A 10,936-nucleotide genomic window follows, 5' to 3' on the forward strand; every position below is an offset into this window, starting at 1 on the left:
TTTTTTTTTTTTTTTTTTTTTTTTTTTTTTTTTTATTTACTTATTATTATTATTACTTAATTTTTTCATTCACAGGGATCAGATATCTCCAATTTGATTGGTCAGTACATGCAAGTCATCAACAAGTACCGCAAACGACCCGACAGGCCCAGTCCAGTACAGAACTAAACTTAGCATGGAAACAAAACTGTGAAATGTTCAGATTTGTCACAAAAACAAGTGAAACTATTTGTTTTCTATAAGAAGTGCAAACATACACAATGTTTAAATAGTTAGTGACTGAAAATAATAAAATTTGTTTATACATTATCTGAAGAAAACCAAAACACACATAAAAATGTTTTCTAAAGATACTCTGACAAGATAATTGTTTTTAAGATGAAGTGAATCTTTTCATATTTCCCTCTTTTACAATTGTGCTTTTTGTTTTATGTTTAATATATGAATGAGGAAAATATGATATGTGACTTTGGAATATCCAGCAAATTTGGAGAGGATAAGAAACTAACTTTTGTGATATTTTTCGGGTATATAAACAAAATGATGGCATCTTTATACATTCCAGACAGAACAAGTTGTGGAAGGAATCTTACATGAAATGGATTCATTGATTCCAAAATAATGAAATACAGAAGATAAACCAACAGTGATGTATATGTATTTAATCCCCACTTTCACCATACCCCACCCCCCTTTTTTTACAGGTTGTACAAATTAATATGCAAGAAGCTATATAATTATACATATCAACTAGTAGTCCTTAGATGAACTTATTTGTTTTGTAGATTGTTTGTTTTATATTATAATGAAATGTTTGGAGACTCATTACAGTACTTCAAAATATTACACTATGAAAATGTAAATAGTTGAACTATATATATATATATATTGTGGTAAAATATTTGTGAATGAAAAGGACATATCTAAAGTGACTTTATACATAGGGGGTTATTGTCTAAGGTTCCCATAATTATAGCAGGCATGGGTGTATAATTATGTTATATATATAATATATAAATATTATAAGCTATATATATATATATATATATATATATACACATGTGTATATATATATATATATATATAACATCTTCAAATTTTCATGTGAATTGTGAGCTTTCAAAATGAAAAAACCCTGCACAAAACTAGGTTACTTTCAAATCATATAGTAAGGTAGACAAGACTTGGCAAGAGAAAACCGTCTCTTGCGGATTAACCTGGTGGTTAAGTCATGGGCCATAAGACTGGTGGGTACTAGCTTCACACCCTAGTACCAGCTCACAGCTGGAACACGTTTCAACTAGGGCATCCATGAGTCCAAAATAGTTAGGACTCGAGTACTCGAGGGTTAAACTCGACACTTACACCAGATGATAATGAGACTAAGAATAAACTAGCACTACGCATCTTAATTCCAGCGCTGATTATGGATATCAAATTATGCTATTGTATTGCATTCCACACATTCGCCTTATGTTTTCCCTCCATGTCCCATAGGCCTGTAATGTAACCGGCAGCAAGCATATGGCAAAATAACATTAAAAAAAATACAATTAAATGAAAGTCTTCTTCCTTGCACTGGTACTCTGAGTCCTGTGAATGGACTAGTCTTGCTAGACTCGGCCCATGCCAGAGTACTTGAGCACTCGTGGAGATCTTAGTTTGAACGGCTGAGTGGAGAGATTTAATAGAAGGCAGAATGAGGTTAAATTTCTTTGTCAGTAAGTAAATACATAAGGTTTTGGGTTTTTACTCTACCAAAAAAAAAAGACAGAAAATAATTCACATAAGCTTTCTTTAACTTGGTGTTTATTGATGATGGGTGATGAAACTGATAGATGTAGTTTGAATGTCAGTCATGACCCTAACAATACATTTTTATAAATAACAGCACGGATTACTGTAACCATATTATTTAAAATGACTAATGTATTGTGATCCCTAATGGTGTTCCACATTGTAATTAATAGTTTCCAGTGTTCACATTATAATCTGTAGTTTCAGTGTAACCCTAATGTTCCACATTGTAATTAATTGTGTTTTCCAGATGACTGTTCACATTATAATCTGTAGTTTCAATGTAACCCTAATGTTCCACATTGTAATTAATAGTTTCCAGTGTTCACATTATAATCTGTAGTTTCAGTGTAACCCTAATGTTCCACATTGTAATTAATTGTGTTTTCCAGATGACTGTTCACATTATAATCTGTAGTTTCAATGTAACCCTAATGTTCCACATTGTAATTAATAGTTTCCAGTGTTCACATTATAATCTGTAGTTTCAGTGTAACATTAATGTTCCACATTGTAATTAATAGTTTCCAGTGTTCACATTATAATCTGTAGTTTCAGTGTAACATTAATGTTCCACATTGTAATTAACAGTGTTTCCCAGTATGACTATAATGTTCACATTATAATCTGTAGTTTCAATGTAACCCTAAATGTTCCAATATAATTTATAGTGTTTCACCATGTAACCCAAGTGTTCTACATTGTTATCTGTAATATAATGTTTCACAATGTTACCCTTGTAAGCTTGGGTGCATCAACTTACAATGTTGTAACTATTTACATTAGAGCATAATATCAAAGTGTTTATGTGTTCTGTACATTTTGATTTTGTACTATGCGTATACACAATATATATATATATATATATATATATATATATATATATATTCATATTTTCAGAGATGATTATCATTATTACTATTTTGTGTAGGACTATATCATGGGGGCAAAGCACAGCTGATTATAAAAATATGCATTAGATCTATATATATATATAAAAAAGATGCAGGGAATCTTATTTAGTTATGTTATGCTTTAAGTGCCTATACATACTGTATACTTGACAAGTGCTGATACCTATATTTAAATAGCGTTTATTTAATGCAATGATGTGACTGTCCATGTGTGTGTGCATGTACACACATTTTTAAAATTATTTTAAAAAGTACCAATACTGAAATTCATTTATTACAAGGGACCATTCTACAATTATATGATGCATAAGGGGCTGACAACAGGGATTGTATTAAACATTTTTAAACATGTTATTAAACATTTTTATAAACATTACAGGTGGAGTGGGAAAAAATTGCCTTCTTTTGTCTTTTAAATGACCCAAAACTGTTATGGTTAAAGTCAGTGTTGGTGTATCACACCTGGCAGTTGTAAATTTTGATTTATACAATGTACGTAGGATGCAATTTTTTTTTTTTAGCAAAATGGATGTGTGAGGATCCCAGATCAGCCCCTAAATCTACCCTTGCTTTAGGTCAATCGACAGTAAGACATACTGAAAAAGAAACCCATTCTGTTTGCTCATAGGTAGCTTGTGTTAAAGGTTTTGCTTCGAGTCACTTCTAGGATGGAAAAATGCCAAGTTAATCACATTTTTGTCATGTCACATGACATGCAAGACACATTGCACTTCAGTGCATTTAATAGTCTGTTGATGCTGCATCCCATAATGTATTTAATTTTCCTTTAACTTAGTCAACTGTTGGTGACTTTTTAAAACACTCTTTAACAGAATGATCTATTACAAGTCTTAGTCTTTTTTATATGCCCATCTATGGGTTGTATTATGGTATGGCGTTGTCCATCCGTCCGTCCGTCTTGTCTGGACCATATCTTGAATACAGATACATACAGGACCATCAAACCACACATGTAGGAACAACTTGGGATGGTGATGTGTCTCCTGCTATTACTAGGTCAATGTGACCTTTTTCGCGGTCTACTGCACATAACAGTAAATCCTTGTCCGGACCATATCTTGCATACATATGGCCTCAGATTACAGTTATCTTCCCATTTGGTTGTCCAAAATCCGGAAGTTTGACCGCGCAAGTAGTCTGCTGTTTGACTGTGATTATTTCATGGCAGACAGCTATGAAGTGGCAACTGTTTGACTGAAGTGACAGGGGATAGCATGTAGTTTGTAAACATGTGTAACTTGTTGACATTGAAGACTTGTTTGTGGTAATTCCGGCCCATGCAAAAGTAGTGCTTTTTGTGTAAAATGGGTGTACTCCGGCCTGGTTTAGAGGGTGTGTCTGTTTAAACCAATATGCTGGGAGAAAGAGCTGGACAACAGGGGTTGTCCTTTTCAGGGTATGTGTCCCCCATGCAGGCAAAGGTACATACAAAACTTCACGGGCCTGCTGATATTAATAAAAATGTTATAGCCACTAAGGCTATATAGAAACATATAGCGAAATTAATTGTGGTCTGAGGCCTGATATAGTTCACACATTACACCGGTTAAATGCTTGATTCTGATGAAAGTATTATAACCAGAGAGGTGAAATTACACAGACTGATTGTGCATACCACAAGGAATATGAAAACTAATTTATTTATTTTCTAAATATTTTATTAAATTAAAAAACATTTTTTTTTGAATTTATTAAAAATTAAAATTAAAATTTTCAACTTTTAAATTTCAGTATCCTCCAAAATAGCATAAAATGACCTCTGATGTTACTACAGGTTGTTGCAATGTTTTTTAACAGTTTTGAGCTAATAATTTGGTAAAAAAGAGCAAAAGTTGGATTTTGTTAGTCAATATTGAGATTTTAATTTCTTTTACATATTGAATTTTAATGAGTTTCTCAATTATTGCAATTGGACAGAAGATCTAAATATAATGAATATATCACTACTAAATGTAATTAAACACTTTAAATAGATAGTATACAGTTTTTAACAAGATTAAGTACTCTAATAATACATTTCACCTACATTTATGTAAATTACACACTTCAGTCATTTTTCAAAAATGGTCTTTTATCCTTAGAAAATCTAATAGGCTAATATTCTATGCTGTCTGAATGTATTTATTGTGTTCAGTAATCAGATGCTGGTATACTTGTCAAGTTTATTGCAGAAAATGTGCCAAAAAGGTTAACATTTGGCTTGTAATACATATGGCAGAATAATCCATAATGCATATTCAGTGGTCATTACTACAAACATCTTTCCAATCAAGAAATACTACACTGAGGTATCCCAGACACTGGCACATGACTACACTTGTTAACAGTTATCACTGGAAACTGAAAAATATGGTGCAAGTACCTCTTGGTAGGATTTATATCAGCATTTTGTGACAAAATCTTCATTTTCAAAGTTGTCGTCAACAAAAAAAATATTATGGTGTATACCTAAGTAATATCTGTAGGGCATATTCATATTAATATGCATTTATATGGACTGTTTTGCCTTTTACAAAGTGGCTACATGTCTAATACAGTAAATGAAGTAGATTAAGTAAATACAGCAGGTCAAAATTGAATATGAGGCCTATCATGTCTAATTTTCCCTGAAATTAGTGTGTAAACATTTGTTGCAAATGGCCCCAATTTTGTGACTTTCACCATCCCTCTGACACATTTCTAATAATGTATCATGAATTCAGTCACCATATCTTTACTAAGCCTCCACTTATCATACCTAAAATGCAAAATTTTACAGTTTTAGATTTGTTTGTTTTTCAAAAATTTAAATTTAAGTTTAATATTTCATTAACAATGAAGTAAAATCTAATGATTGATTTTTTTTTTCCTTTAAATATTTCAAAATCTTTCCAAGACAACACTGTGCAGATAGAACATATGTAGAAGAAAAAATAGCTGCTCATTGTATGAAGAAATTCCAAAATTTGATAAAGTTATTACATTTTGAAGTTGGTGTCCCTCAAGTTTCCATTGCTAAAATTGGCCATGGCAAGGCACTGTGGTAGGTGTTTTAACACAGCCTCTGTATACTCTCAGTTTAAAGGTGACATACCGATACTTACCGAGCATTGCTTTAATATGTATATCATTGGAATGCATTAGTGTGGGCCAGTTTTTAGGGGGAAAAATTGACTGATAGGCCTCAGATTACAGTTATCTTCCCATTTGGTTGTCCAAAATCCGGAAGTTTGACCGCGCAAGTAGTCTGCTGTTTGACTGTGATTATTTCATGGCAGACAGCTATGAAGTGGCAACTGTTTGACTGAAGTGACAGGGGATAGCATGTAGTTTGTAAACATGTGTAACTTGTTGACATTGAAGACTTGTTTGTGGTAATTCCAGCCCATGCAAAAGTAGTGCTTTTTGTGTAAAATGGGTGTACTCCGGCCTGGTTTAGAGGGTGTGTCTGTTTAAACCAATATGCTGGGAGAAAGAGCTGGACAACAGGGGTTGTCCTTTTCAGGGTATGTGTCCCCCATGCAGGCAAAGGTACATACAAAACTTCACGGGCCTGCTGATATTAATAAAAATGTTATAGCCACTAAGGCTATATAGAAACATATAGCGAAATTAATTGTGGTCTGAGGCCATATGCATACAGTATAATCAAATCTCACATGTAGGAACAACTTGGGATGGTTTGGATTTTTGGACTTTTAGTCTTTGTAGGTTTCCAAACCCAAAACAGTATGGAATGCTGCTTGCATCAACAAATTATATTTACACTATATTGTGTGTTCTGTTTATTGTTTTGTTTTGTTTCAATTCTAGTTTTTTGAATTTTTTCAACCACAAAAGTTATTTTGTATGTAAAAAATAGTTTTGTTTTGCTACATGCTTTGGGACCATACTCTTACATATGTGTATATCACATAAATCTGAATTCATACGTGTATATCGCAAAAATCGGAATTCATATGTGTATATCGCAAAAATCCGAATTCATATGTGTATATCGCATAAATCTGAATTCATATGTGTATATCACATAAATCTGCATTCATGTGTATATTGCACAAATCTGAATTCATATACTTTGTCTGTGCATACTATCAACTTGTCAAACATACACTTGATTTTTCATACTAAATCCAGCATATCGCTCAATCTCAAAATCATTACTTTCAGGTGTGGATTCATGGGGAGGCTGGTGGTGTGCACCCCTCTCTCAAAACTTCAGAGTGCCCCCAAAATCCAGGGTTTAAAGTATAAATATAATTAATTCATTTATTTTTAGTGGAGAAGATTCATATATTTATTGGCTGGTTGATTCTAGAGAAAGACTTTATACAATACATGAGGGTAGCCTTATTTAACATTGCACCCTCTGCCTAGGAAAATCCTACAGCTGCCCCCGATATCTTGGCCAACTGTACACTAAACCGCCATTTATTCAAACAATACATCAACATGTAGGTGGTATGGTTTTGATCCAAGCATGTGACTGTTTGAATGTGATGGAAATTATATTAATTTGCACTCGTAAATCTGTTATATGTTTGTGTAATTTCATTGTTTTACCCTAACAGCCCAGGCAGCTTTCATTCACAATATTCTGAATTAATTTATGTACCAGATGTATTGAATGAGAGAAGACTCTTAATTTCTGAAATCATTTTAAAAGTTCAATATTTAAATCCATAAGATGATGCATGGATGAAAATTTGTTGAAAACTTAAGTTCATGATTCAGACAATAAAATAGCTCACAGAATAAACTGAAAATAAAGTGTCATTTTTATTTGTCATCAATGTAACACTTTACATTTTAGTCATAAGAAGTGATTTAGTAAACTGGTTAATATACATTGACTGTGTTGAATCTATACATACAGACTGCATAATTGGTAACAAAAACAGTATTATTTTAAACTGGTAATAAATATTAAAATTTATAAATTTATGCAAGAAGTTCGCTTACTGAAACTAACTGCTATACTGATGATATATGTAGTTTGAAAAGGATACAACGTATACATGTACATACTTCTCTTTAACTGCGATGTGGTTTATTCTGCTAAGATTGTTTTGGGTTTTTTTGTTTTTTTTACAAATATTAGATTGTAGAAGTAAGAAATATTGAACAGAGAAGTGCTGACAAAGAAGGAATATTATGTACAAACATGCTGAACAATGTCCATGTTCAAAGATTGTTTTATATATACATGTATTTAAAAACACGATTCTGTGAAATTTGTCAGTAGCAATAATGTCTTTCAAAATAAATGCTGTTAACTGTTATGTATAGAAACATTCCTTCCTTTTCCCCAAATTTTGGGAACATTCTGTGGTCTTTCTTTCCAAAACAAGCTTCAGTTTCTCCTTCAGCAATCTATCAGCCTTTTACCTAGTACTACATATTAAATTTATTGAATATTTTGTTGTATTTGTACCAGTGTCTTCCATGTTTGATTACACAATTCATGATTTTTTGGTTAGAAATCATTACACAAAATCACCAGATCACTAGATGGCCTTTTTATAGATGTATTAACAAAATAATTAGGTTTGAGTTTGTAAATAACTTATTAAAATGTCATTTGTTTTTCTTCTCAATTTACCGAGAAAAGAAATTACATTACTAAAAATTGATGCATTATCATTATTAATTTCTGCTTCTTTGGAAAGCAGAAAGTAGTCGATTATGAGTTACACTTTTATGAGCTGTGAAAAATTAATAAGAGATCTGAAAAACCTACAAACTTACTTTTAAACAGGAATTACGAGGGCTGGAATGGCTACAGTTAACACATATTTATTTTAACAAATTTAGCCATTTCATTCCTGGTTATATCCTTCGAGTAATTACAATCAGTGAGCATCTGTATTTATTATGGACTTAAATTAACATTGAGCAAGTTAAGCCAATATGCAAATAAAGTGCAACTCAACTTTTACTACTTGTAACTGAATTTCAGTTTTCATTGTTCTTAAATACCAATTTGTAATCTAGTAAAGCTGTAGCTTCTTTGTAATCTCACGCAAAATATATTATTGTTAGCTCTCTCCCTGTAACAATGGCCTTATGGAAATCCTATTTCAATGGAAATCCTATTTGAATGGAAATAAATGTAAACTCTAAAAATATAAGTCAACTAAAGACATTCAGTTTTATGAATTTAAGATGAAAGAAAAGTAAAAAAAAAAAGGCTTAATTTGAATGGAAATAATGTGAAATGTTTATTAAGGAAACAGAGAACTAAAAACATCAGTCGACTAAAGACATTCAACTTTATCAATTTAAGACGTAAGAAAAGTTAAAAAAAAAAAGGTTTTAATAAATTATTTGGCAGGGATAGAGCTAAATAAATATACCACAATTGTTGCTTATATACTTATATCATAAAACATTTACAGTATATATTTATGTGCAATCAGATTATGTTGAGAGTATAAGATATAACTGTGTTATGTCATCATATATTTTTATAACACAAAAATAAAGTTTTGTATTCATACAAGCATATCTTTGTTATTGTGGATTTTACTAGAGTTGAGGTTTTGGGGTTTTCTGTATCCAGATAGTTACAAATGTTTGGCACATCTGGCAAATAATCAGAATTAGAGTCAAAAGTTGTGAAATCCAGTGCACTACTGCTCTCCAAAATCAAAAAGGTAAGTTCCCTTGGTTTAATAACACGAGCATACCGATTTCTTAATCATCAACTATTGGTAGCCAAACATTTGATAATAATGACATATTATATAGTCTAAAAGGAAACCTAGATTTTCCATTAGCAGCAAACAATTTCTTATATTCCCTTTCCCACAGACAGGACATACCATGGCTTTTGATATATCACTTGTATGGCCCTGGTTGAGACGAAAACAAAACCATCGGAGAATGGATTCACTGAAGGTGTTCAATCCCACACATGTTCATCAGGTGAACACTGATGAAGTGAAATCCCCATACGTCAAAAATTAAAACGGCAGTCTACAGAATTATATGGGACACTAGGACTCTTACAGACACCTTAATGCCTGGAGTATCACACTAAAAGTAATGGTGGCATTTGGTCTGCAATGTTACAGAATATTTCTACTAGACTACATGTAGTAGAGTATATATACTCTTCAAAAGAAGAAACGCAAAACCACATTGTTGTAACATTTGGAGAATTGATTTAATTATTGAATGGTGAGTCCGATAATTACCAAATGTTGCAGGATTGTTCACAATTCACTCTAGTCCATTGTGAGTAAGTGATAGGACACACCACCAAGGTCAAGGTCATCTGGAGTCAATACCGGGTGTGGCCTCCGCGTGTGTTGACAACTGCCTGGCACCGCCTGCCCATTGAAGCAACCAGAGTACGGATGACGTCCCGGGGGATGGTGGCCCACTCGGCCTGCAAGGCTGCTGCCAGCTCGGGCAGGGTCTGGGGCTGTGGTTGTCGCTGTCGGAGGCGTCGGTCCAACTCGTCCCATAGATGCTCAATTGGGTTCAAATCCGGTGATATCGATGGCCAAGGAAGGACATTAATGTTGTTGTTCTGTAGGAAAGCCGTTGTGAGACGTGCTGTGTGAGGCCTGGCGTTGTCATGTTGGAACACTGCGTTGGCGTTGGCCATAACTGGAACGATGTGTGGCCGGAGGATCTGGTCAATGTAGCCCTGTGCATTCAGGTTGCCCTGCACGTGGACCAGGTCAGTTCTGCCAGTATGTGAGATGGCTGCCCACACCATGACACTACCCCCGCCGAATCTGTCCACTTCCTGCACGCAGTTTGCCGCATAACGTTCACCACGACACCTATACACGCGACATCTTCCATCATGACGTCGGAGCAGAAATCGGGACTCGTCACTGAACCACACCTGTCTCCATCGCAGTTGAGGCCATTGTCGATGAATCTGGCACCACTGCAGTCGGAGTCGACGGTGTTGTGGTGTTAAGATGACACCTCGAACTGGACGTCTGGCACGAATTCCTACCTCACGTAGGCGGTTCCGTACGGTCTGGTCGGATATCCTGCGCAAACCTGGTATTGCTGCGGCTGTGGAGGTGGCAGTAGTCAATCGTTCCCGAAGGTGGCGTACCCGGATGTAGCGGTCCTGCCCGGGGGTAGTGACCCGTGGTCGACCGGATCTAGGGAAGTCACGTGTTGATCCATGTTGCTGGTAACGGTCCCACAGTCTGGAGATGGTGCTTGGGGACACATGGAATGCCCTGGCAACGGCC

At 34.3% G+C, this 10,936-nt stretch overlaps 1 protein-coding gene across 7 annotated transcripts in view; it reads left to right on the forward strand.

Moving 5' to 3' along the window:
- The window catches only part of LOC121378326 (unconventional myosin-XV-like), a 164,235-nt gene extending 163,145 nt beyond the window's left edge, over positions 1 to 1,090 (forward strand). For all 7 annotated transcript variants that reach the window (XM_041506439.1, XM_041506441.1, XM_041506442.1 and 4 more), the window contains one exon: positions 76 to 1,090. In XM_041506439.1, coding sequence (XP_041362373.1) covers positions 76 to 168 — 93 coding nt within the window. In that variant the 3' untranslated portion in view covers positions 169 to 1,090. The remainder of the gene's footprint in view (positions 1 to 75) is intronic.
- The last annotated feature ends 9,846 nt before the right edge of the window (positions 1,091 to 10,936 follow it).

Source organism: Gigantopelta aegis, chromosome 8 (assembly GCF_016097555.1).
Source record: "Gigantopelta aegis isolate Gae_Host chromosome 8, Gae_host_genome, whole genome shotgun sequence".
NCBI classification, from domain to species: domain Eukaryota; kingdom Metazoa; phylum Mollusca; class Gastropoda; order Neomphalida; family Peltospiridae; genus Gigantopelta; species Gigantopelta aegis.